The sequence below is a fragment of the Mugil cephalus genome, chromosome 20 (assembly GCF_022458985.1).
Source record: "Mugil cephalus isolate CIBA_MC_2020 chromosome 20, CIBA_Mcephalus_1.1, whole genome shotgun sequence".
In the NCBI taxonomy this organism is placed as follows: domain Eukaryota; kingdom Metazoa; phylum Chordata; class Actinopteri; order Mugiliformes; family Mugilidae; genus Mugil; species Mugil cephalus.
The window spans coordinates 56,004-83,728 of NC_061789.1; the positions used below are offsets into that span (position 1 = coordinate 56,004).

The 27,725-nt window shown below is 46.8% G+C and overlaps 4 protein-coding genes across 11 annotated transcripts; 1 reads left to right on the plus strand and 3 right to left on the minus strand.

The window, feature by feature from the left end:
* Positions 1 to 192: 192 nt before the first annotated feature.
* Positions 193 to 2,553, minus strand: LOC124997993 (GTPase IMAP family member 7-like). Its single transcript, XM_047572099.1, has 2 exons — positions 2,408 to 2,553; positions 193 to 1,989 (listed from the first exon to the last, which is right to left on the minus strand). Exons 1-2 carry the CDS (start codon positions 2,442 to 2,444, stop codon positions 1,046 to 1,048), a joined length of 981 nt encoding a protein of 326 aa, XP_047428055.1. The 5' UTR covers positions 2,445 to 2,553; the 3' UTR covers positions 193 to 1,045.
* A 1,270-nt stretch (positions 2,554 to 3,823) lies between these two features.
* Positions 3,824 to 9,562, minus strand: sp100.1 (SP110 nuclear antigen, tandem duplicate 1). Of its 8 annotated transcripts, none has more exons than XM_047570956.1 (15): positions 9,087 to 9,561; positions 7,403 to 7,577; positions 6,795 to 6,998; positions 6,592 to 6,711; positions 6,376 to 6,509; positions 6,073 to 6,117; positions 5,958 to 5,997; positions 5,780 to 5,887; positions 5,562 to 5,698; positions 5,214 to 5,282; positions 4,930 to 5,093; positions 4,711 to 4,780; positions 4,444 to 4,518; positions 4,200 to 4,343; positions 3,824 to 4,105 (listed from the first exon to the last, which is right to left on the minus strand). In XM_047570956.1, the coding sequence occupies exons 1-15, from the start codon at positions 9,228 to 9,230 to the stop codon at positions 4,016 to 4,018; spliced, it is 1,719 nt and encodes a 572-aa protein (XP_047426912.1). In that variant the 5' UTR covers positions 9,231 to 9,561; the 3' UTR covers positions 3,824 to 4,015. The 8 variants fall into 8 exon arrangements, with proteins under 8 accessions (XP_047426912.1, XP_047426909.1, XP_047426911.1 ...); XM_047570953.1 differs by having other exon boundaries at positions 4,444 to 4,515; positions 4,711 to 4,819; positions 9,087 to 9,558; XM_047570955.1 differs by having other exon boundaries at positions 4,711 to 4,819; positions 6,828 to 6,998; positions 9,087 to 9,557.
* A 1,561-nt stretch (positions 9,563 to 11,123) lies between these two features.
* Positions 11,124 to 15,926, minus strand: LOC124998496 (neuronal pentraxin receptor-like). The gene is made up of 5 exons (XM_047572946.1): positions 15,117 to 15,926; positions 14,311 to 14,560; positions 13,944 to 14,179; positions 12,831 to 13,010; positions 11,124 to 11,735 (listed from the first exon to the last, which is right to left on the minus strand). Exons 1-5 carry the CDS (start codon positions 15,759 to 15,761, stop codon positions 11,505 to 11,507), a joined length of 1,542 nt encoding a protein of 513 aa, XP_047428902.1. The 5' UTR covers positions 15,762 to 15,926; the 3' UTR covers positions 11,124 to 11,504.
* A 1,676-nt stretch (positions 15,927 to 17,602) lies between these two features.
* Positions 17,603 to 27,725, plus strand: baiap2l2a (BAR/IMD domain containing adaptor protein 2 like 2a). Its single transcript, XM_047572922.1, has 14 exons — positions 17,603 to 17,720; positions 17,822 to 17,897; positions 19,763 to 19,849; positions 20,965 to 21,026; positions 21,098 to 21,169; positions 21,419 to 21,499; positions 21,874 to 22,008; positions 23,688 to 23,786; positions 24,359 to 24,404; positions 24,866 to 25,109; positions 25,553 to 25,618; positions 25,701 to 25,833; positions 26,904 to 26,938; positions 27,030 to 27,725. Exons 1-14 carry the CDS (start codon positions 17,655 to 17,657, stop codon positions 27,109 to 27,111), a joined length of 1,284 nt encoding a protein of 427 aa, XP_047428878.1. The 5' UTR covers positions 17,603 to 17,654; the 3' UTR covers positions 27,112 to 27,725.

Genomic DNA, 27,725 nt, shown 5'->3' on the forward strand with positions numbered 1-27,725 from the left:
GGTCCACCCTGGACAGGTCGCCAGCGTATCACAGGTCTAACACTGAGACAACCATTCACACTCACACCTAGGGTCGATTTAGAGTCACCAATCAGCCTAACGAGCAGGTCTTTGGAGGTGGGAGGAAACCGGAGTCCCCAGAGAAAACCCACACAAACACAGGGAGAACATGCAAACTCCACCCGGACCTTCTGTATTACAATCGATCAAATTTATTTCATTTATATTTATTCACAAAATTACATCAGATGATTTCACATTTTCACATTTCACATTTTTTTTCAAATATTATATTCAAAAAGCACTGTTTCTTGAAGAGCTTTCACCACTCATGAGTAGCTTCTCCAGTTCAGGGACTGGAGGGAAGTTTGAGGTTTAAACAGGAAACTGTGGATAAAATCACTGGATCTGTTAATGGACTTTAGTTGAACCTGTTTCTGTTTCGTCACAGAAACCAGTCCAGTTAGTTTCTTACCCTCAGAGTTTACCTCAAACTTAGTTTCTGATGTTTTTACCGTCAGAGTTTACCTCAAACTTCCCTTAGACCAACAACATATGTTCAGTATTCTGCTACGTGTTCAGTACTGCTTCTCATCCACTGCTGATGATGCTGATGGTGCTGATGATGCTGAATGTCTCTGCTGCTGTTAACAATGAGACAATCCCCATTGTGGGATGAATAAAGGCAGATCTCATCTTATCTTTGAACTGAAGAAGCTACTCAGATGAAATGTCTTCTCAAAAAATAAAAAAAAATTAAAAACTCTGCAAGTCCATGTGCCCTTTTAAACACTTCTTGGACGAACCTTCATAGGCTTCATATTATGAAGGCTGTGTGTCGTTTAAATACCACATTTAACCGTTACAGCAGATTCTAATTTCGTCTGTAGTTTCCTGCAGCTTCATGGAGAACGTGGTTCTTTCCCTTATTTCCTGGGTTTATTTTATTATTTCTCATCTAAAGAGGGTGGGGGTGAGACTGAGTCCCGGACTTGTCTCTCTGATGTGTCCTTCATGGTTTCTACCTGAATCTGCTCGGTCTGAATCAGAGAAGTCTTCTTGTGACCTCTGGAAACATCTTGAGGAACATCACAATCCAAACCATCGTGGCAGGAACCAGCCAGAGGCCTCGTACCTGCTCAGAGCAGTCGATCAGAAGAGGAGCTAGCACCAGGAGGAGGACCAGTCTGAAGGCTAGGGCGAGGGAAGACCTCTGGTTCACCTTCTTCTCTGCAGCCTGTCTAGAGCTCTCCTCCTCTTTCCTCCACAGCTCCGTCTTCGCCTTCCTCAGCTCGTCTTCCTTGTAATGCTCCTCCAGGTCCTTTTCTCTGCTCCTGATCTCTTCATCCCTCTCAGCCAGCAGGCTCTCCTGCCTCTCCCTGATCCTCCTCTCCTTCTCAGGGTACAGCTTGGTCTCGTAGAAGCCTCCTCCATTCAGGGACACTAGGGTCTTGATCTTGTCCATGAAGGAGGTTACCTGGGTCTGGTCCTCTGGGTTCTTGTTGTTGAAGACGTGGAAACCTCCAGAACAGCGGCGTATGAAGTTGCGGAGGTTGTCGTCGCTCTCTGTGATGACGTCGTTGATGGTTTTTCCCTCTAGCTGATCCCCGTGGGTGAACAGTACCAAAGTGTAGTCCCACACTCTGGGTCCAAACTTGGCTTCGATCAGGGAGTGGGTGTTCTGGTCCTCCTGCGTCATCCGTCCCAGCGGCACCACAAAGACGAAGGCGTGAGGTCCAGGCTGCTGCAGCTTCACTCGCTGCAGGATCTCTCTGACGATGTCCTCCTTGTTGCGTTCCTTCTCAAAGAAGCCGGGGGTGTCGATCATGGTGACAAACCTGTCTCCTACCTCCCCCTCCGCCTTCTCACAGTGGACCGTGACTCTCTTCAGCTTCATGTCTGATCGGAACGCCTTCCTGTTGAGGATGGTGTTCCCGGTGGAGCTCTTCCCTGCACCACTCTTCCCCAGGAGCATGATCCTCAGCGTCTCTGTGAAGGCAGCACACGTCTTTGACGATCATCTCTCATGTTTAATATGACAACAACTGAACCAAACAAAGCTTCAGACTCAACAGAAACCTCTTATTATTATTTATTTAACCCTCCATGGACCAGGAACCACATGTGGTAAAATGGTTCCTAGTTCCTCTCAGTCTGAATCAGCTCTGATGTTCTAATGTGACAAATACATGTTTACATTAGTTTAAGGACCAGGAACCAGACATGAGACCAGGAACCAGATATGGGAGACTGTGTAATGTGATAACACTCAAACACCTGGCAGAGGCACTGCAGATGAAACTGGGGCAGACTTTAATTCATTCCTGAAGCCTGACTTCCACTTCCTCGTCATTCATTGTGTTTCTATGTGAAACACAAACAGATAAAGAGTGTTCTTGTTTCTGACCTTGGTTCTGCTCCATCTCATCAGGGTTTGCGTCCATAGCTCCTGTAGTGTCAGGAGGTGCTAGGTTCTAGAATCTGGCTGGTTTAACTAGAGCGTCTGATAAAAATGGCGCTGAGCTGGATAATAACAGGGCGGGAGTTTCTAGTAAACCGTCACAGTTACACTTCCTTCCTTCCTTCCGTCTATGTGATAGACGTCAGTCTCTGGCCCGGTTCAGGTCCGCCCCCCTAAAGACTCAAGACCTGAGCCCTCAGTGACGTTAGTAACTCTAAGTGATGGAGTGTGAGAGTCTAAAGGCTCCAGATCCTGTCGACAGAAACAGAACAGCACTTACCCTCTTTCACCTGCCATTACCGTGACAACGCCATGTTGACACAACATTTCAACATGGCTTCTCTGCTAGATTTGATTTATAATGTACTTGTAACGTGTCCAAGCGTGAGGAACACATTCCTCAGATTCTGGTCAGTCAGACTTTATCCAAGCACTTGCTTTGCAGGATAATTAATAAATTCAGAGTGAAGTCGCAGTCGACTGACTTCCTCTAAGTCCCAGAGTCCCTCAGGGGTCGGACTGGGCCTCTGGGTCCACGGAAAGACCCACAGAAAATATCAGGGACTAGTTTATAAACTGCAGCTGATTCCTCATGTGACATCCTGATGACTCACTGGGAACCTAAGCAGCAGACTGGAAGCTCCACCTGGTGGACGAGACATGTAACTGCTCTCAGACAGGAGAACGGCTTCATGGAGTCCTTTAGTCCTTATACCTAGACTACACACCTGAGACTAGACTACACCTGAGACTAAACCCCTGAGACTAGACTACACCTGAGACTAAACCCCTGAGACTAGACCCCTGAGACTAGACTACACACCTGAGACTAAACACCTGAGACTAGACTATACCTGAGACCAGACTACGCCTGATACTAAACACCTGAGACTAGACTACACACCTGAGACTACACTACACCTGAGACTAGACTACACCTGAGACTAAACCCCTGAGACTAGACTACACACCTGAGACTAGACTACACCTGAGACTAAACACCTGAGACTAAACACCTGAGACTAGACTACACACCTGAGACTAAACACCTGAGACTAAACGCCTGAGACTAGACCCCTGAGACTAGACTACACACCTGAGACTACACTACACCTGAGACTAGACTACACCTGAGACTAAACCCCTGAGACTAAACGCCTGAGACTAAACCCCTGAGACTAGACTACACCTGAGACCAGACTACGCCTGATACTAAACACCTGAGACTAGACTACACCTGAGACCAGACTATACCTGAGACTAAACACCTGAGACTAGACTACACCTGGAGACCAGCTGCACTAAAGACACTGTCTCTGGAGACATCTTCTGGACAAAGGATTAAAACACAGCTTTAATTTGTCCCCATTAAAGACCAGAGTCAGAGCTTTAGGGACGACTTTAATAAAACATGTATGAACATGATCAGACTAAGCAGGGACATGGTAACACAAGTTTAGTCCTCTACAGGTAGAGACACTCAGGTAGAGACACACAGGTAGAGACAGCAGCTTCCTCTTAGCTCTGATTTATTCTGGTTTATCTTGTCATGAGTCAGACGTCGCAGACTTTGAAGACTTTCACAAACTCTTCGTCAAATATCTTCTTCAGTCGTTCCCCTTTGGCCAGATTTACAGCATTATTCTGAAAAACATCATCACGTTCTCAAATCACATCAGATTAATTCATGTTAATTATGTGAATTAAGATTGATTCATGTTAATTAATATTAATTCACCTGGTTGTAGGAGGCGCTGTTGGTGAAAATGAGTTGGACGTCAGAGACAAACTGTCCCACCGTCAGGTACCGATTCCTCTGCAGCTTGTCTGCTATGTTACTCCACCACATGGGGGTCTGGATGGACCTGGAATAGTCCTCCCACTGTGGGGGGCAGCGGGACATGGGTTCAGACTAGTGAGGGACAGACACAGGGGGACATGGTTCAGGTCAGTGAGGGACAGACACAGGGGGACACACTCACACAGAGCCTTGGGTCGGTAGCGAAGCTCTGATCCTCATCAGCACAGCACAGAGACAGCAGGAGGTACTGGCACTGCTGTGGACACAGGGGGACAGGGGGACAGATGAGACAGCTTGACTTTAGATCCTTCATCTGGAGACAGATCTCTACCATCAGGCTCTTTAACATCAGCTGCTGCATTTTCTCAGGGACTAGTCTGTCCAAATGTCTCCTCCTCCTCATGGACTAGTCTGTCCAAATGTCTTGTGTCCTGAGGGACGGACTCACCAGCATGTGTTTTGATATCTGATGGGATGTCACGGCTCCGTCCAGCTCCAAGAACAAGTCCTGGTTGGTCCTGAAGACACAGAAGGTACACAGCCATGGAGAGTCCTCCCTGGAGGACGGGGGGGGCGGGGGGGCACATATATATATATATATATATAAACCCAGACCAGCTGAGACCTGGTCTAAATGTCAGAGGAACTTTGAGGAGACGATGTTCACCTCAACAAGTCGTCTTCTACGTGAGGAAGGTGGCATCTCTGGTGGAAGGACCGAGGGCAGTCATCACACACCACCAGCACCTGGTCCTCCTGGTCCTGGTCCTGGTCCTGGTCCTCTCCTCCACTCCTACAGATGCAGCACTGGTCATCGTTCCTCTGAGCCTCCTGTGTTTGGGACATTTTCTCATCAGGACCAGGTCCAGGTCCAGGTCCAGGACCAGGACCAGGTCCAGAATCAGGTCCAGAATCAGGACCAGAATGAGGACCAGCATTCATCAGACTTACCAGGTCAGAGTCGTCCAGTTTGCACAGAGAACAGTGACACAGCTCAGAGTGGACCTGCAGGATGTCCTGCTGCAGGGGACACGAGACAGGAGACAGGAGGGGACATGATGTCTCAACTAAGACTGAGTCTCCTTCCTTCCCCCAGACCCTGACCCTCCACCCAGACCCAGACCCAGACCCTGTCCCTCCACCCACACTCAGACCCAGACCCAGAACCAGACCCAGACCCTGTCCCTCCACCCAGACCCAGACCCAGACCCTGTCCCTCCACCCAGACCCAGACCCTGACCCTCCACCCAGACCCAGACCCAGACCCTGTCCCTCCACCTAGACCCAGACCCTGGTCACCTCTATGAGGACCCTGAGTGGTTTTCCTTCACACTCGATGTCCTCCTTCCAGTTGTCTCTCCGGTCCAGGGCCTCCTCGGTGAACTCCTCCGGACTCAACCAGGCCGTCTCCGTCCGGATACTCTTCCCTCGAGAACCTGAGGACAGTCCGGAGGAGACGTGTCTTTGAGTCTAAGGGCCAGACCTCCGCCCCCCCGTCCTCGTCCTGTCGTAGTCACCTGATGCAAATCGTCTCTGGTGCAAAGTTCCAGCTGCAGATCCACAGGAAACTTTCCAGACCTGCTGCCTGCTCTGTGGCCTCTGCTCCTCCTCCTCCTCGTCTTCGTCTTCAGGATTAAAAGCAGCGGATTAGAACTGGGGGGGGGGGGTCTAGAGGAACCAGGTGCGAGTCCTCACCTGAGGTCAAATGGGCCGAAGCAAACAGGGACGTCCGGGCCTGAAGACAGAAGGTCAAAGGTCACCACCTCTAAAACCAATAGCAGTTCTTCTTCTCTGACCCTCAGCTCGTTACCTTGGGGCCTCCTCGTTTGTAGCCCACTGACTGCAGGTGTCCGTCCTGCAGGGACAGGACATCATTTGATCAGAGGACGGAGACGTCAACATGTTTAAGCTACGTGAACATAACCAGCAGGGTGGACGAAGACAAACCGGTCCCCAGGATGAACCACATATTCAGGAGGACACCAGGACTCACTCCAGACCTGCTCCCTCCAACAGACCCTCTCACATCTACTTCTAGTACTGGACTGGTAGCCCCTGTAGTGAAGCCTGGTGCCCACTGGGGGGCGCTCCAGGCCCAGCTCTATGATCTGACCTGCAGCAGCTTCATCAGAGGGGTTCCTCTGCAGCGGATGCTCAGCTTCCAGTTCTTATAGCTCTGCTTTCCTGCAGCCTTCTCAAACTCCGAGGGGCTCAGCCACTGGTTCTGGACCAGGATGCACCTCTGTCCTGAGACGTCCCGGAGAAAAGAGACACATTCATTCATTCATTCATTCATTCAATCAGCTCCAGCTCTGTGGTGTCTTCAGACCTTCAGCCAGTCTCCGTCTGTGCAGCGCCCCCCTCAGGTTCCCACACTCCACTGGAAACTGGGACCGATAGAGAGGCCACGTCCAGATGTCCTCCCTCTGTCCCTTCTTCACCGGAGACGCTGGGACACAAAGACATTCTGCAGTAAGACAAAATAAGACACCAGGAGGAGGAGGATGAACAGGAGGAGGAGGTGGGACCTACAGAAGTGGAGCTTCTTGGGTCGTCTCCTCTGACCTGGACTCAGCTGTGATGAAGGACCAGGTTGCTCCTCTTCATCAGTGCACAGGTGCCTCCTCCTCGACTTCCTCCTCTTCTTCACTGACTTTGTCTCCTTCTGCTCCTCCTCCTTCTCCTCCTTCTCCTCCTCATTCTCCTCATTCTCAGGGAGCTGAGAGCGGTACGACCCTGAAACCAATGGACACATGAATAAGTCCATGCGTTAATTAGACCAGGTGAGACCAGGTGTAATTAGTGTAATAACAGACTTCTAACTACACTAATGCTGCTCTTCTGTCTGTTCTGGTTTTAACCGTGTGTAATACATGTTTATATTTTTACTGCTGCTGCTCCTAAAATCTATTTTGTAATTTTTGTATATTCTCAGTATTTTAAGTTTCTCCTGTTAATCTCTTGTAAATAATATCTTTTGCACTTTGTGCTGTTTTGTAAAAACTTGTGTTTTGCAATGATAAGGAGAAGCTCTATTCTATTCTATTCTATTCTATTCTATTCTATTCTATTCTATTCTATTCTAAGTGAACCTGTTAGTTCCTCCTCCTCCTCCTCCTCCTTCTCCTGGTTGATCTCACCGTCCATCAGACTGTTCCTCAGGTGTTTCAGGGTCGGGTACTGGTTCAGAGTCACGTCCTTGAAGACGCATCTCCAGAAGCTGTGGATGTGTTGGCAGTGCTCCGTCTCCATCCAGTCCAGGATGTCATAGATGGCTCTCCTCTGGTTCTCTCTGCTCTTCTTTCGAATCACCTTCTGCTCCACAGAAACAAGAAGAGACACCAGAGTCTTCCAGAGGTCCAGCGACCAGAGTTCAAACTTAATAGAGCTTCGTAGAGTTTGTTCACCCCAGAGTGTTACTGTAGGACAGAGGGAGACTGTTTACTACTTCACTACGTTCCTGAGTTAAATCAGATGAATGAATGTCTCATATCTGGTTCCTGGTCTCATGTCTGGTTCTGGTCTCATATCTGGTTCCTGGTCTCATATCTGGTTCCTGGTCTCATGTCTGGTTCCTGGTCCTTAAACTAATGTAAACATGTATTTGTCACATTAGAACATCAGAGCTGATTCAACATCATCACATTAGAAACATTAGGACACTTGTTCTTCTTCATGGTTCCTGATAAACCAGGTCAGAGGGGGGACCTTGTAGACCACATTAGACCCTGATTAGACCTGAGGATGTTTCCTGGATCTTCTCTGATTGGCTCAATGAAAACCACATAACAATAAACCTCACTGATAAATGAAGTTACCACATATGGTTCCTGGTTCTAGGTGGAGGGTTAAAGAGCATTAACTAGAACAATTAATTACATTCATGTAAATGTTGTTATTAATTGTTCTAGTTAATTTTCTCTCCTTGCAGAAACATCCTTCCTGTTTGCTAATAGCACACCTGTAGCGTTCCTCCTGGTTCTAGTGTGTGTTTGCTAACATGAGGAACTAATGACATGTTCTTAGATCTGAGAGGAACCGAGGAACCGAGGCTCCTGTCATAAGGATCCTGTCAACCATCATGTTGATCCAGTGTGTAGCTCTGCTCAGTTTTACTCAAGATGAACTTAAATGAAGTCTGGTCTGATCTGTCTGTAGGGAGAAGCTGCTCCACTCGGCCATGTCCACACTGGGTGGAGCTGGGTGGAGCTAGGTGGAGGTGGGTGGAGCCGTTTCAGGTGACTCGGTTAAACGTATAGGGACCTACACTGTTTTATCCAGCTGGCGTCTTCCTGCAGCAGCATCTAACCAGGAAGTGGTTAAACATTCTGAAAATAAGCTGAGAGGGTCTAGAAGCCATGATGCACACAGGGGAGTGTGGGGGTCACTGGGACCTGTGTGTGTGTGTGTGTGTGTGGGTGGGTGGTGGGGTGGTGTGGTGTGGGTGGGGGGGGGGGGGGGGGGGTCACTGGGACCAGTGTGTGTGTGTGTGTGGGGGGGGAGTGTGGGGGTCACTGGGACCAGTGTGTGTGTGTGTGTGTGTGTGTGGGGGGGGGGTCACTGGGACCAGTGTGTGTGGTGTGTGTGGGGGGGGGGGGGGGGGGGGGGGTCACTGGGACCTGTGTGTGTGTGTGTGTGTGGGGGGGGGGTCACACTGGCCTTAAACCTAAACTCTCAAAATTCTCAAGCTTTTAATATTATTTTCATGCGTTTGTTTGTTTGTTGTTTACGATAGAAAAACTCATTTTGAAGATTTTAACCCTTTACATCCTTTACATGCCAACACACACTAACTCTATGCACCCCCGCCCCCGGTGTCCTCACCTGGTACCGGTCCTCGGGGACCAGGTTGTGGTCTCGGAGCTGGTTCAGGAACGTGTTCGGGTTCTCCATGCAGGACAGCTCCGTTTTATTGCAGTGGAAGAACTGCAGCAGCTCCTGCGAGTCCAGGAAATCCAACGGATCCATGGAGGCCCTCCAGGGAAGGCCGGAACCAGGACCAGAGCCGCCCGCTCCGCTCCAGGAAGTAGTCGAAGCCTCTGCCGCCTCCCGGTGACGTTTGGAAACCGAAAGTCCTCTGCAGCCCGCCCGCGGGAGCGCGCACGGCTGGAGCGCGCCTCGGAGCGCAGTGGTCCGTGAACTTGAGAGTTTTAACTAAAATGAGTCATAGTATATGACGGTATAGTATCTACACTGAAACCTCCCTCCTCCCTCTGTTCCTGCGTCTTTTTCCTTTTCAGAAAAGCTTCTTTTTCACTTTCCTGTTTTGTTTTTTTCGTGAGCATATTTTTACTCACTCCGGTGTGAATATATCGGCCGCGCATATGTTGGACGTGTTTGGTGAAAAAATAAATAAATAAACAAAGCTTTCAACAGTATCTGCAAATCAAGTCCTTCTGTGTGTAAACGGGCTGAACAATTTTCTACAATGTGAACTGTTATAGGGTTATATATAATGCTTCATCTCTCCTCCTCCTCCTCATGCTGACAGCTTAGAGGATAAACTGATCTTCATCTCATCATGAGAGAATCTGACCTGTCTCCATCCAGGCTCAAATATAATATGTGATGTGGTTTAATAGATCATAAATAATCACGTATAATCTACGATATGATCTGATATTTCAGATTTAACCATGTATAATATCAGAGTTTGAACAGACTGTGGACCTGAGATGAGGATAGGATCCAGTCCAGATGGATCCTCTGTGGGAAGCCGGAACATGAAGAGGAGGAGGAGGAGGAGGAGGAGGAGGAGGGGGCAGTGATGAAGGCTGAGATGAGGTATGACTAAAATAAAACACCCGGAAGAGAAAATATTCCATTCTGCTCTATTCTGTTTTCTACTTTGTCATTATTTGTTTCTGTCTTAGCCACGGGACACGTGGAGGCTGAAGTCTGTGTGTGTGTGTGTGTGTGTGTGTGTCTGTGTGTGTGTGTGTGTGTGTTTGTGTGTGTGTGTGTGTGTCTGTCTGTGTGTGTGTGTGTGGGGGGGTTGGGGGGGGGGGGTAACAGCTTGATTAGCATCTACAGAGACAAACTGTTCCTTTTCTCTCTGAGAGTCACAGTCTGGAAACACCAGAGCCTCCTCCTCTACGTCTGTCAGGAAACTGTTAAGTCTCAAGGGACAAGTTGGGGGGGTCGGGGGGACCATGTCCTGCAGGTTGTGTGTGTGTGTGTGTGGGGGGGGGGGGTCTGCTCATCTCTGCTCATCTTTTCATGGATAAAAGCAGACGAAGCTCTGGCTGAGAAGAGAGGGACTTTAATGACGGTTGGACTTTAAATACAAGAACAGAAGACACACGTGGACACTTTGTACAGTCAAGACACATCTGACAGGCACTTTCCTCTGCGGACGGGGACGGGGACGGGGGACAGGTGAAGACATCCCCTACCAACAGTTCAGGTCATGCATGGAACATATCATTACATCATCACAAAGAAACCAGAACTAAAAGGATTCATGAAGAGGCTTCAAACAGCTTCACACTGACGAGACGCTCACAGACCCGGACCCTGACCTAGACCCAGACCCAGACCCAGACCCAGACCTAGTCCTAGACCTAGACCCAGACCCAGACCCTGACCCTGACCTAGACCCAGACCCAGACCCAGACCCAGACCCAGACCTAGTCCTAGACCTAGACCCAGACCCAGACCCAGACCCTGACCCTGACCTAGACCCAGACCCAGACCTAGACCCAGACCTAGTCCTAGACCTAGACCCACACCCTGACCCTGACCTAGACCCAGACCCAGACCCAGACCTAGACCTAGACCTAGACCTAAACCCAGACCCAGACCCAGACCCAGACCCAGACCTAGACCCTGACCTAGACCTAGACCTAGACCTAGACCTAGACCTAGACCCAGACCCTGACCCAGATCCTAACTCTGAGCCTGATCCTAAACCTGGTTCATATTTATATCCGTGGCTCTGGACAAGAAAACACGTTTTCCTAAATGTTTTCTTTAAAGGTCAGATAGCAACCTGTTAGCTGGCTGAGCATGCTAGCTGAACATGCTAGCTGAACATTCTAGCTGAGCGTGCTAGCTGAGCGTGCTAGCTGAGCATGTAGCTAACCCCCCAGTGTGTTTATGGCTACTAGTTCCAGGAACTAACAAGTAACTGCAAACCTTTGACTCACATCACATAAATACACATTGGCCATGCCACATCCAGTTTTCAGAGAGTCCTCCTCCTCCTTGGGCCCCTGGGGGCCTCCTCCTTTGCCCCGGGGGTCACTGAGAGCTCCTGCTGTGTTTACTACAAGGCTCCCCCGGGTCCTTGGTAGCTCCACCGTAGACCTCCACGCCGGTCTCGGTCCACGGGGCCACGCTGCCCTGGCTCACCCTGCCACAGCGAGCCAAGCTGGACACCTGGCTGGACGTCAGGACCCGGTCCCAAACACCCACCTGGGACATCTCTCCAACCGTGGCCTGGGAGGAGTCGAACCCTCCACCCAGAGAATCCTGCACAGAAAGAAATCTGTTAGATGTGTTGAAGGAGGAGGTACACGATATTTCTCTCTCCTGTCTTCATATGAACTCCAGCGACGTCTGTTCTTAGTCTCCAGGTTTAATTTGACGTCTCTAACAGCTTCAACTCTTCAGGTTCAGGAGGGAGTTGGTTCCAGAAGCTCATTAGTCGTGTTGGAGGAGAAGGTCTGGCTCACAGTCCAGTTGCTTCTATTGTGTGACACTGGTGTGTGAATGTGTGTGTCCTTGTGTGAGTGAATAAGCAGATGTGTGTGTGACTGTAAAGACTTTGAGAAACAATATGTAAGAAAAATGTTTATAAATTATAAAAACAAGACCATTCACCGATAGCAGTGGACAATAGTCTGAATTAGCGAGCTAACAGACGAAAGCTAACAGATGAACACTAACAGACGAAAACTAACAGATGAATGCTAACATGAGAGAAAATGACTACAGACGTCTCAATGCTAATGGAACGTAACCAGTCAGAGTCTCCTCTGTTACAGAGTCCAGACTTTTCACCCTGACCCCTGAACGTCTCTCAGTCCGGGTCCGTGTAGCCACATGGGAAATGAGAAATTGTTGTACCAGAAGCTTAAATTTATTGTATTTTGAGGGAAATGATGGTTATTTGTGCTTTTCCGAATACCGTATTCGGGTTGAGCTCCACCCCTAGTATGAAGAATATGTGCCTACACATGAATCCAAGCACTTTTCTCTTGTGTCCAATCAACAGTGAATTGAGCCACATGTTGGAGTCCTCCACCCCTCCTTGCCCACGCTCCCATTTCTTCTTCGTTTACTGGGCGCTGGCTTGTTGGGTGCATTACTGCCACCTTCTAGAATAGACAGTTTTCAAGTTTGCCTTAAATTCTATCACAGTCGCTGTGCTTTGCAAAAGCCTAAATGTAGTCATATAAACCACGCCCCCTTTTAAAAACATAAATCCTGCTGAATGGATCATGCACCTCTCTGGACAATCAGGAAATTAAAACCAAACGATGAGACTGAAGGTTACCAGGGGTCTGTCTTTAGCTGGCCACATTCATTCATTCATTCATTCATTCATTCATGGGTGTTACTCGCCTGCTCTTGTCCCAGGACCAGGACGCCTCCAGGTCTGATGTGATGTCCGGTTGCCAGTCCATGGCCCTCCCCCCTCAGCTTGCCCCCCTGGTAGGCCTTCCACGCCCCTTCTTTCTGGGTCCAGCTCACACAGATGTGCTGCCAGTTGCCTCTGGACAGGTTCAGAGGCAACGGCGCCACCTAGGGACAAGGGTACAAATGCATTTTTAAACTCAGAGACACTCGGGCGTTTCAGGACCCGTCCTCCTCCAGGACCTCCTCCAGGTCCTCCTCCAGGACCAGGTCCTCCTCCAGGTCCTCCTCCAGATCCTCCTCCAGGACCATGTCCTCCTCCAGGTCCTCCTCCAGATCCTCTGGTGTAGCTCCTAGCTGAGCCTAGAGGAGTCTGGTCTGAGGAGTGACTCCAGGACAGGAGCTGTGGTGTTAGTGAGGAAGTGTCAGTGAGGAGGTGTGATGTTAGTAAGGAGATGTCAGTGAGGAGGTGTGATGTTAGTAAGGAGGTGTCAGTGAGGAGGTGTGATATCAGTGAGGAGGTGTGATGTCAGTGAGGAGGTGTGATATCAGTGAGGAGGTTTGATGTCAGGGAGGAGCTGTGATGTCAGTGAGGAGGTGTGATGTCAGGGAGGAGGTGTCAGTGAGGAGGTGTCAGGGAGGAGGTGTCAGTGAGGAGGTGCCAGTGAGGAGGTGTGATATCAGTGAGGAGGTTTGATGTCAGGGAGGAGCTGTGTCAGTGAGGAGGTGTGATGTCAGTGAGGAGGTGTCAGTGAGGAGGTGTCAGTGAGGAGGTGTCAGGGAGGAGTTGTCAGTGAGGAGGTGTCAGGGAGGAGGTGTCAGTGAGGAGGTGCCAGTGAGGAGGTGTCAGGGAGGAGGTGTCAGTGAGGAGGTGTCAGGGAGGAGCTGGTCATTGATCCATAGAACGGAGTCACATCCACAGACTGAATCCTAGAATCTGATCTATGAGACTTAAGAGAAATAAATAGCAGATCTACTTTAGAACCATTGTTGCTCTTCATCCATGTGGTATTAACCAGGTAAAATGATTCCTGCTCCATCCAATCATTCAGTGTTTGGAGAATATCTCTCCTCCTCTTCTTTCCTAAAGATGAATTATACCTTGTCGTTGACCAGCAGCTCGGCTGGAGCGTGGAGCCCCTGCAGCAGCACCAGTTCGTTGGGTTGACCAGGAACAGCGTAAGACAGCGGCGTCCCGATGCCTTGCTCAGAGGAGCGTAGCCAGAGGCAGGCGGTGAAGGCCCTGAGCTTTGGGATGGAGCTCCTGACCACAGCGAACATGTAGTCAGTTCGTGTTGGGAAGGAGAGTCTGAAGCCCTCAGGGAAGGAACGCAGCCCTTTAAAAGAAAACCCAGTCCAGATAATCTCACAGTCCATCTGATCATTTATTCATTATCTTTTAATTATTTCTTCATCTCACAGAAACACAGTGGCCTGGTTAGAGTATTGGATGAAGAGGGAATCTTACCTCCCTCCAGCCCTGAGACTCGCTGCTGGACTTTATCGATGCTCTGGTCCATTGCTTGTCGATGTTTCTCCGTCTCCAGCCTCAGGACCTGTCTCTCTTTCTTCAGGAGCTCCACCTTCCTTTCCAGCTCCCCCTCCAACTCCTCCATCTTCCAGGGCCTGAGCCCAGGATGGGACGTCCTGTCTGGGTCGCCCCCCTCCGGTTCCCCCGGAGAGTCCGTCTGGTTGTGAGGAAACGGTCCGATGTCCGACTGCACCCAGAGAACAGAGTAAGAAACACTCTCCATCTCTACCAGTGGTTCCTATAGCAACCAGTCACCACTTTCCTTTACAAAAATGTGAAAAAAATTAAGATTGATACAAACAAAAGAAACAATAATTTGGTATAAACATTTCAGGAGATCTCTCCACCTTGGTGGTTTTGTACCTTCAGCACCTCCCACCGGACCAGCCATTAGCTCTAAAAACAGTTACCACCTTTACTATTTATTTGTTATTTTATAAAAAAATATTTTATTTTTTCTCAGTTATACGTTAATGCCGATATTTTTTTACCCTTATTACTGTTCCTATTGTTTTACTTTTTTTATTTTTTATTTTACGTACTTCTTATCATTCATTCACTCATTCATTAATTCATTTGTTCATTCCTTTTCATCACCACAAGCACAATCAGATCGTTCACTGAACAATGATAATAACAACAACAATAATAATAATTCGTGTCAGATTTATTTCTTCATTGATCAGCTGTTTCCAGATCATGGGTCTGGATCTGACGTCCTACTGGTTGTCGGTGGTTTTCACCTCCAGCCTCTCTATCCGGTCTTGGAGCTGGCTGATCTCCTGCTCCACATCATCCAGGACTCTGGAACTAAGGGGGGGCGGACCGTCCCGGACCATCCCCCGCTGCGGAGCCGCAGCTCCGCGTCGCTCCTCGCCGCCTCTGCGGTCCAGACCCCTCTCACACTCGGACAGCTTCCCGCTGAGCTCCCGGATGGTCCTCTGGTCCTCCAGGATCTGATCTTTCTGCTGCACCACCGTCTGCCGGAGTTCGTCCGCGGTGGTCCGGAGGTAGCCCCAGTCCTCCCCCGCGTACTGCGCCGGGTCGTCCGCTTGTTGCTCAGAGTTTTTGGGGTTGCACTCTCCGGCGGGGATCGGGGTGCAGATGAGTCGGCTGGCCGTGGGGTCGTGTCCGGTGAGTCCGGTGACCCCGTCCAGTCCGCCCAGCCCGATGTGGAAGGTCGGAGCCTCGGATTCGGGCGTCTCAGATCCGTGGAGGGCTCCCAGAGACCCGGGCCGGGCCACGGAGCCGCCGGCAGAGGGGGGCTGAGCTGCGGAGTCCGGGTACAGAGACTGGTTGTCGGCGGCCGGTGGCCGGTGTGAGGACCCGCCGGATCCGGTGTGGACGGCCGCGATAATGCAGATCACGGCCCCGATGAAGGCCACCATCCCGGCGGCCAAGATGATCACGATGAACTTCAGGGTGGCGACGAGAAAAATATCCAGAGGAGAGAAGAGAGGACCGGAGCGACAGAAGAGGAGCAGGAGGAGAAACGGTCTTCATCAGAGCATCAGAGCTCTGCCGCTACGGAGGAGGAGGAGGAAGAGGAGGAGGAGGAGGGATAGAGAGATGGAGGAGGAGGAAGAGGAGAAACGGTCTTCATCAGAGCATCAGAGCTCTGCCGCTACGGAGGAGGAGGAGGAAGAGGAGGAGGAGGAGGTGGTGCGCACGTCCTCTGGGTTCAGAGAATATCAGGTCCAATGGAACTAGATCAGATTGTTTTTTAATTTAAGACAACGAAAGAGAAAAAGGCTCATATGAAAATATAGAAATATAGAGCAATAACTACTAAGGATCATTATATTCCTCACATGGTCCATGGCACACACTGAACACACACTGTATGTAACACACTGTATGTAACACACTATATGTAACACACTGAACACACACTGAATGTAACACACACTGAACACACACTGTATGTAACACACACTGAACACACACTGAACACACACTGTATGTAACACACTGTATGTAACACACTATATGTAACACACTGAACACACACTGAATGTAACACACACTGAACACACACTGTATGTAACACACACTGAACACACACTGAACACACACTGTATGTAACACACTGTATGTAACACACTATATGTAACACACTGAACACACACTGTATGTAACACACACTGAACACACACTGTATGTAACACACTATATGTAACACACTATATGTAACACACTGAACACACACTGAACACACACTGTATGTAACACACTGTATGTAACACACTATATGTAACACACTGAACACACACTGAACACACACTGTATGTAACACACTATATGTAACACACACTGAACACACACTGTATGTAACATACTGTATGTAACACACTGAACACACACTAAATGTAACACACACTGAACACACACTGTATGTAATACACTATATGTAACACACACTGAACACACACTGTAAGTAACACACTACATGTAACACACTACATGTAACACACACTGTATGTAACACACACTGAACACACACTGTATGTAACACGCTATATGTAACACACACTGAACACCCACTATATGTAACACACACTGAACACACACTGTATGTAACACACTATATGTAACACACACTGAACACACACTGTATGTAACACACACTGAACACACACTGTATGTAACACACACTGAACACACACTGAACACACATTGTATGTAACACACATTGAACACACACTGTTTGTAACGCACACTGAACACACACTGTATGTAACACACACTGAACACACACTGAACACACACTGTATGTAACACACTGTATGTAACACACACTGTATCTAACACACACTGAACACACATTGTATGTAACACAAACTGTATGTAACACACACTGAACACACACTATGTAACACACTGAATGTAACACACACTGAACACGTGCCACATGTAACACACAAAGTTACTGCATGTAACATGCAGACTTTTTTAGTGTTTTTAGTGTAGTGATTCTGCTGTGCTGTGGATAGTAACAGTGTGGTTAGTGCCCCGTAGCGCCCCCCTGAGGGGAGACGGTCCACCAGGTGAGATGTGTCTTTCAGGAAGGTGAAATGAGTTCAGGGGAAGGTAGAGACGTCTCCCTTGTTTTATCAGTAGCCTTGTGTTTGCTGTAGAGTTGCTACCACACTAAACCAGGACACTGTGGACAGAGGACAGGTACTTTACTCCTTCCTTCTTCCCTTTACTCCTCCCCCCCTCCTCTATCCACTCCTCCCCCCTCCTCCCCTCCTCCTTTCATTCTCTCCAGAGTGTTCAACATGTCGGTGGCAATGAACCAGATGAGCCAGGACCAGCTGCACCGCTCCACCCTGACCATTTACTCTGTAAGTCTCATTAACCTGAAGGGATCCTGGTGGTGGTGCGGGGGTAAAGGGGGTCGGGGGGATCCGGTTTCAGACCTCACAGCTTCTCTGTCTCCTTCCAGAATCTGACAGACGAGTTCAACCCCAGCATGAGCAAACTGGTTTCTCTGGGGAATAGCTACGTCCAGGCCTTCAGGGGTAAGATTCTCTCATTCAGGACACACCTGGTTCCAAAGTCCCGTTAGCGTTCTCATGACAACCAACACAACTTCCTCATTCAGGCGATTAAGGGCAAGGGACCACATGTGGTAAATATAAGTGTGACTGTAGGCCACCAGAAGACTTTTATTTAGGTTTTCATTTCCATGTGGAAAATCGAAATGAATGAATTTACCACATGTACCTGGAACCTTATATGTACCTAGAATCTTATATGTACCTAGAATATTATATGTACATAGAACCTTATATGTATCTAGAACCTTATATGTACCTTATATGTACATAGAATCTTATATGTACCTAGAATCTTATATGAACATAGAACCTTATATGTACCTTATATGTACAAAGAACCTTATATGGATCTAGAACCTTATATGTACCTAGAATATTATATGTACCTAATATGTACCTCGAACCTTATATGTACCTTAAATGTACATAGAACCTTATATGTACCTAGAATATTATATGTACCTAATATGTACCTCGAACCTTATATGTACCTTAAATGTACATAGAACCTTATATGTACCTAGAATATTATATGTACCTAATATGTACCTAGAACCTAATATGTACCTTATATGTACATAGAACCTTATATGTACCTTATATGTACCTAGAGCCTTATATGTACCTAGAACCTTATTTTCAAAAACATAAGACCTTGTTTATCTATCCCACACACATATGAGAAATGTCCTCATCACAGCTGGGCAGAATTTGGAAAGAACATATACAAGAACAATAATGAATTTAACAAGGAAATATTATGATAAAAATGTACAACAACTAGGAACTCTCTGAGGAATATATACAGATTGCTAAGATTACTAAATAGTTGCTGAGATTATAAGATGTACTGGAGATGACAGTGAGGTAGTGTCCTGTGCTAATAAATTACTGTAAACTGTAACTGTAAAAAAGCAAACGAAACCATGTCTAGGGTGTGTGTTATTGTTGACTCAGGGTGGTGGAGCTGTAATGGAGTTAATTATTGTAGGATGGATGCAGCAGAGCTTTAAAATACGTGTTTATATTTGGTTGCCCATTAATCACTAGGATCCATATATGGTAAACTCATTCATCTGGATTTTCTCCCTGAAGATACAAACAACAACAACAACAAAACAACAAACAAATGAAAACAAAAACAAAACAAAAAAATCACAAAATTCAAAGTTGTCCTATGTCCTATAACACTAAGGTTGAAATTTAGAACTTCCATGTATTTCAGTCAGAGTCCTGTAAAAGATTAATACCTAATTAATACCTGATTAATACTTTTTTAATACCTGATTAATACCTAATTAATACCCGATTAATACCTAAATAATACCTGAATAATATCTAATTAATACCTGAATAATACTTATTTAATACTCGATTAACACTTATTTAATACCTGATTAATACCTAATTAATACCTGATTAATACTGAATTAATACTTATTTAATACTCGATTAACACTTATTTAATACCTGATTAATACCTAATTAATACCTGATTAATACTGAATTAATACTTATTTAATACCTGAATAATACCTAATTAATACCTGATTAATACTGAATTAATACTTATTTAATACCTGATTAATACCTAATTAATACCTGAATAATACCTAATTAATACCTGAATAATACTTATTTAATACCTGATGATTTGCTGGTGGAGCTCAGAGATGGCTTATGGATTACTATTCTCAATGTTAGTGTCAGAGACGTCCAGATTTTGGTTCACATCCCAGCAGCAGCAGCAGCAGGAACCAGGAACCAGGAACCAGGAACCAGGAAGACGTTGGGTCATTATCAGCTGATAAGTGTTTGTTTTCCAGCTCTGACTGCGACTAGTGAAGCGTATTTCAGCACTTTGTCCAGGATCGGAGAGAAAGCTTACCACAGCATGTCCTCCTCGTCTCTCGGTACGTCACAACTCACAGCGACACGACACAGTAACACACACTGTAACGTAATAACACCCACAGTAACACAGTAACACCCACAGTGACACAGTAACACACACAATAACACCCACAGTAACACCGCAACACAGTAACACACAGCATAACACAGTGGCGGAGTGACACAGTAACACACACTGTAACATAGTAACACCCACAGTGACACAGTAACACACACTATAACACCCACAGTAACACAGTAACACTCACAGTGACACAGTAACACATAGCATAACACAGTGGCAGAGTGACACAGTAACACCCACAGTAACACACACCATAATAGATTGACACAGTAACTCCCACAGTAACACCCATAGTAACACAGTAACGCACACAGTAACACCCACAGTAACACAGTGACACCCACAGTAACACACACAGTAACACACACAGTAACACCCACAGTAACACAGTAACACCCACAGTAACACTCACTGTAACACAGTAACACCCACAGTAACACACACAGTAACACCCACAGTAACATAGTGGCAGAGTGACACAGTAACACCCACAGTAACACACACAGTAACACCCACAGTAACATAGTGGCAGAGTGACACAGTGACACCCACAGTAACACACACAGTAACACCCACAGTAACACAGTAACACCCACAGTAACACTCACTGTAACACAGTAACACCCACAGTAACACACACAGTAACACCCACAGTAACATAGTGGCAGAGTGACACAGTAACACACACAGTAACACACACAGTAACACAGTAACACCCACAGTAACACACACTATAATAGAGTGACACAGTAACACACACAGTAACACACACAGTAACACAGTGACACCCACAGTAACACACACTATAATAGAGTGACACAGTAACACAGTAACACACACAGTAACACCCACAGTAACACCCACAGTAACACCCACAGTAACACAGTAACACCCACAGTAACACACACAGTAACACCCACAGTAACACCCACAGTAACACACACAGTGCCTGAGTGAGTAACGTTGTCTATGTCTCTGATGTGTTTCTGCTGAAATGATGAAAGCCTCGTTCTGCTGGATGTGAATGTGAATGTTTGGTCTGTCTTCAAGGAGACGTCTTGATCCGGATCTCGGAGAGTCATCGCCGACTGACCCGGGACCTGGAGGGAGTGGTGAGTTCCACCCTGAACCACGTCTGATCGCTGTGATCCTTCAGCGTTACTGATCGTACGTCTCGTTGCAGTTCCGCTGGTTCAGTTCAGAGGTTCTTCAGGAGCTGGACAGGAACGTCCGACTGGACAGAGATTTCATCTCAGTGAGTCACAACCAAAAACTTTAGATCCTTGTGAGGACATGAGTCCACTGGGTTCATGCGTAGAAATGTTCTGGTAGGACACAGTTCTTCTTAAAGTCCAGACTCTCAGCTTTAGTTTGAAGGTTTCTACGTCCAGCCTGGAGCAAAGGTGGAGGAACTATGGCCATTAATACACAGAATGGTCTCATCTGGTCTGGTCTGGTCTGATCTGATCTAATCTGATCCTGGTCTGGTCTGGTCTGGTTGCAGGCCAGCAGGAGGCAGTATGAGATGGAGGTCCAGAACCAGAGAACAGCTCTGCAGAGACAGATGAGGAGAGGAGTCGCCCAGGTCAGTGAACGTGAAAGAGTGGTTCAGGGACCATGAGACCAGATCATTTTCACCACAGAGTCCAGACCTGAACCTCATAGAGAATGTTTGGGATGAGCTGGAGAAGCTTTGATCAGTGGTCAGACTCTGACATCATCAATACAAGATCTGAATTAAAAACACTGGATGGAAGAAACATGGAGACATTGGAGAAGCTGCTTATTGAGCCAATGGAGTCAAAGCTGGAGGAGCTCCGCCCACAGACTAGAGGGGAGGAGCTCCTCCCACATAGTGGAGGAGTCATTTTTGGCCAGGCAGTGTACATATGTATAAGTCTGTGTATCCTGAGTATGTATATACATATAAACCGGTATATAATGAGTGTGTGCTGTCAGGGTGGTGGCGAGTACATGATGCAGTTCCTCAGGGACAGCCATGGACAGGCTCTGAAGGAGGAGGAGAGGCGGTACCGCTTCCTGGCTGAGAAACACTGCAGCCTGATCCAGTCCATGTCTCAGCTCATGAATAAGGTAACAGTCCTGGTTTTTAATATTTCATAGCTCAGCTCTGCAGGTGGATCAGGTCACAGAACAAGAATTAGAAGTTTTTATTGTCAGTGTCTGGTGAAAAATAACTAAATACAGTTTGTCAGCTCTTTAGTTCAGGATCAATAAAAATAGAAACTACAACAGCTTAAAGATAAAAACTATAGCAACTATACACAATAAAAAGCAATCTATACAAAAAAGCACCTGTAGCACAGAATGAATGGAACTGGTCCAATAATGACAGGTAGCAGCACTGGAGGAATGAACCAGTGACTGAACCAAAACAATCTCTGAAGAGTTTTTCCTGGTCCCCGGAGGAAGGTCCTGCTTTTATGGTTTTAATCAGGATCTGGACTCGTGCCACGCCAAGTAACTCTAGACTCAGTCTTTATGACTCTGCTGACCTACTTCACTACAGCCGACACTGAGCCTGAACCTCCTGCTGCTGTGTTAGGTCTCAGGTGTGTTTTCAGATGTCACCATTAATCTGAAGGAATAATCACTAAAGTGATTCAGCTCCATCTATGGGACCGACTCTGGTTCAGTTCTTTGAGCTGTTTAATTAAACCATTTACAGTTTCTGTGTGTTCACACCTGGGCCAGAAACCAGTTCAGACCAGTTTACCAAGAAGCACCAGTCCACACTCAGTTTCACTGTAAATGGACGTCTAGACCGGGGGGGGGGGGGTCCAACTCATTCTAATTCACAGGCTAATTCTAATTCAGTAACGGCAACTCCACGTCTCCCTTTGTTTTAGGTCAAAGAAGAACATGGAATTGTTTCCATTTAAGGAACAACTGGACGTTTCTAGAGAAAAATAAGCAGAGTTTGTGTTTAGTTCCAGGTCGCAGTGTTGGGTTATGTCCACAACTCTAAAACTAAAACTGTGTGAACCTGAAGAATAACGGTTAATGTCTTCAGTGTAACTTTTTCACAGGAAAATTCATCCCATAGTCCATATTAGACATTCTGTTGGGGCAGATTAGACCCTTGGGGGCCACTTTTGGTCCACGGGCCGTATGTTTGACACAAACCAGACCATGACAAAAGTCCCAGAAACAAAGAGAGAGACGTGGTTTCACAATCCTGAGAGCAATGGACAGGACTCAGATGTCCACCTGAAGGACAAAGGACTCTCCTAAGAGGAGCCTCATGTCCCCCCTGACCCTGACCCACCAGATGTTAACCCTGTAAAACGCATGGATCGCTGGTGATCCATTAAAGCTTTGTGAAATACCCTAACTCACAGTGGTTCGGGGTTCTGTTCACTGTGGCTGAACACTGGGAAGTTGTGCTTTTGTCTGGAAGATCTTCTTGACATCTCAAGGTTATAACTAACTTTTTTTTTTTTTTTACCAACTAATTCCTCCAAACAACTCTCTCTTCCTGGGTCTGTTTTTCATCTGCAGGCAGATGTTCAGGTTTTAAAGGTGGTTCAGACTCTCAGCTGTAAGTGGAAGGTTGAAGGAAAGGTGGAGGAACTACAACCATCTTTAGACTGAGTCAGTCTCCTGGACAGATGTGGACATTCCTTCATTATCTGATGAGCTGTTCTCAAATGAAAGCAGCTTTAATGAGTCATCAGTAGAACATACTCAGGTTCTCTGTGATGGTCTATTCATGTCTCTGTCTCTAATGGTGGACATGTCTCTGTGGACAGAATGGAGAAAGTCTGCAGCAACGAGCCCACGTCTGGTTGGGGGAGGTGGGTTCAACCAGACGAGCTGAGGCCATGAAGACGTCCCCTCCAGACCACAGCGTGAGTTCATGTTGTTCATCTGCAGCCACCTCAGGACAAATTCGTCAACTCTGACTCTAAGCCTGGGGGAGAATTAGAGGAGTAACTGTGAGGGGAGGACCCCCCAGTAGCCAGTGCCCCCCATGAGAAAAAAACATGAGAGGTGTGCATTTTATTTTCATCATGCACTTTGAGAGAAAAGTTGAGAATAAAGTCTAAATATTATGACATTTTGAGACTCAGAGCATGTGACTATTTCTAAAAAATGTCATGCATGATGAAGTGGTGAAACTAGACTACTGAGGAGTATTAGAGCCACCACACTTTATTTATATTAGCCTCTACTCCAGCTCGCAGGAATGAGGCCTCCTCTTTGTGAGTTTGTGAGGGGACAGTCTCAGTTTTGGACTCCTGGGACCTGATCCTGAGTCTAGGAGCTAAAACACAGAACGGGTTTTTTGGTACTAAAACCCTGTCCCAAGTCTACATCCCCCTTTTTTCCTCAAAGTGCACGATGAGACAGATCTACCTCCTGAAACCAGGATCCAGAGGATCTTTATCCTTTTCCTTTAACAAATGTAACCTGTCCTCAGGTGGGACCCCGGGACAACATGACTCTGGGCAGAGCCCCGTCCAGAGGTGAGACATTCAATGAGATCTTCAATGTCATTAATGTCCAATGAGATCATGAATGTCCAACGTTCAACAAGATCATTAATGTCCAACGTCCTGTTCAGAAGTGAGACATTCAAAAAATAACTTTTACCAACATGTAGGAGTTGATTTGACATGTTTAAGTAGAACATTTCACCTTCACTGAGTCTCCATGTACCCCCCCCCCCCTTACTCTCAAGTCATTAATGTCTAACGTCCAACAACATCTTTAATGTCCAACGAGATCATTATCTATGATCATAGAGCGTAGATTGTAGAACGTAGTACATAGAATGTAGAGAGTAGACGATAGACCGTAGATCATGTAATGTAGAGCACAGAATGTGAGTGTAGAGCATAGAACATGGAATGTAGAACATCCTCCTCATGATCCATAGACCCTTGTAAATAATACATATGTAAATCCTTTTATTCTCCACCCCCAGCTCCGTCTCCTCAGGGCTTCCTCCCTCGCTCTGCAGGAGATTCATCAGGAGGAGTAGGCGGATTAGGAGGAGGGGGCGGAGGGGGCGGAGGAGGCGGAGGCCGGACCGTGAGGGCCAGGGTGGATCACCAGCCTGCTGCCTCCAGCCCCACCATGCTGCCCTTCAGCCAGGGGCAGATGATCACGGTCCTGGTGCAGCAGCCTCGTAACGGCTGGTTGTACGGGCGGATTGAAGGCAGCTCACGGTGGGTCTGGTCCAAAACACACTCATCTCATCTCATCTCACCTCATCTTCTACTACCTCTTATTCTCACCAGGGTCACTGGGGCCTAAGAGAGGGGGGGTCCACCCTGGACAGGTCTCCAGTCTGTCTCAGGACTAACACAGAGACAAACAACCACTCAGACCTAGGGTCAGTGTAGAGTCACCAATCAGCCTAACCAGCATGTCTCTGGAGGGGGGAGAACCCACGCAGACACAGGGAGAACATGCAAACTCCCCCAGAAAGACCCGAGCTGGACTCGAACCAGAACCTTCTCACTGGGAGGCATCAACCCCTCAGCCCCAAAACACATTCATTTAACATCTATTCATTGTCTATTTAAAATATATGTTAAATTAATACATTTATATTAAATGTAGTTATTTAACACATTTATTTAACATGTAAATTTGATCATGTCTGCAGACAGGGGTGGTTTCCAGCCTCATATGTGGAGAACGTGGACGAACCTCCAAGGTCCAGCAGCTACAGGTAAACATGAACCAGTTAATGAACACACGAACGTTCTGGTGAATACTTGAATGTTCTGGTGATCACATGAATGTCTGCATAGTTTCAGTGCGCCCCCCCTGAGAAAGAGCAGCAGCTTGAACAACCTTCTGGACCAAGCGGCTCCTCCTCCACCTCCTCCTCCTTCTCAGCCCGAGTTGCCGAGCTCCGAGCCAAAGATCGAATCAGGAAAGCAGGTACGTGAGACTAGAAATGATCACGAAACAGCCAGACCCAACAGATCAGCGATCGTCTATTAATCCTGAAACCGGTTCCTCCTATCTCCTTTGGAATAAAAACATCTGGATTAGACCAGATGTGAACCATGTTCCTCGTGTGTCCAGCAGGGGCACTGTGGCGTGGTGCTGCTCTCCATGACACCACAGCCCTCCTTCTGGTGGATGCAGGGACGAAGCTCCAGCTGCTGATGGAGGAGGTGGTGTTTGAGTTGCTGTGTTTAGTGTGTAGCAGCCATAACATTATGACCAGCAGGGTTTCAACGAGTTGCCCAAGGAAGGAGGAGACTCGTGTCACTCGTGTCTGAGACATGGATGGAGAGAATATCAGAACAAAGAAAGGCTTTGTTTGAGTGTAGGATCATATGTTCCGATCCATGGAGGCTCCACGTCTGAACTCCCCTTCAGAGGACTACAGGACGTGGTCATAATGTTATGGCTGGTTATGGTGTTGCTAGTCTCCTCATGGTCTCAATCCCAGACCTCAACCCCCCAACCCTCAACCCACACAATTGAGCTATACACCTAAGAACAGCATCGATTAAAACAAGAGCAAGAACTGAGGGAAAGCCAGAGGCTGAGAAAACCAACCGCAGGTAAAACTAGTCACTAAATAAAAACTACACATCAGCAGGAATGGAATAAAACACAAGATCAAACTAATAATAATAAAAATGCTAAATGCAAATAAGAGAGAATGTGAGAAAATTACATTAATAATAATAAAAAATGCCAACTACTAAAACAGTAAAATTTTTAATTTGTTTTTTAATTAGTCAGTAAATAAATAGATATGTAAGATACAACTAAAAGCTAAACAGAAAAGGTCTTTAAAAATATCAGCACACAGGGATAAAACATCTTGATAAAAGACTGGATAACTGCAGGTTTTATTAAAAGGCCACTACCAGAAAACCTGAGGCCTCTAAGAGGTTCATATGATAAATAGCTTGGACTAAGACCATTAAGCGCTTGATAAACCAATAAAAGGATCAAATCTGAACATCTCCCTTTCTCCTCCTTCTCTGCAGAGCTCAGCTGGGACAAATCCTGTACTCTTCCCCAGGTAAGATCCATGGACCTGGTGAGGAGATTATAACCTTACCCATCACACTCTGTGGTTCCTGGTGCTTTACTTCCTCCTGGTTTTATTTCAGGGGAACCAACCCGTTCGCCACAGTGAAGTTGAAGCCGACGTCGACCAATGACAGATCAGCTCCATATCTGAGCCGCAGATGAACCAATCACTGAACAGATCCTCCTCTGAACCAATGAAATCCTTTAATGGACGGGTATTGATCTTTGTTGGTTTAATATCTGCTCCCTTTGTTTTACATTAGGTTTTAATTACATCATACATGGAGCTGGTTGAGAATGATAATAGATCATGTATTATCTAGTATGTAATGAATAAGGCTGGAATAAGAACGTAATGTTGTAATGTGTACTGTTATAGGATCAGAGTCTTTCTGAATAAATAAATGATTTCTCTCTATTGTGGGACCTGAAGGAATGTTTATGATGATGATTTAAATCATCTTATTATCTGAGTCTATTCATTGAGGACAGCGAATACCTCCTGAGTTTATTTGTTCATCCACTGGGAAACTAAATCCAAATTAAACCTCAGCCTGAGTCTAATTCTGTTAAGGGCTCAACAGCTCAGTCCTCCAACACACGAGTAAAGAAATAAAGAATGTTCCAATTCTGACCCAGAAAATCTGTCTTTACAAAGTTGAAATGTAAAAATGTTCAAATGTCTACATGTTTGTGAAGCTTCCTCCAGAGAAAGGACGTTTAAAGCAGGTAGCTGCTGCTACAACTGATCTCTTCAATAAATGACTGAGACTCTG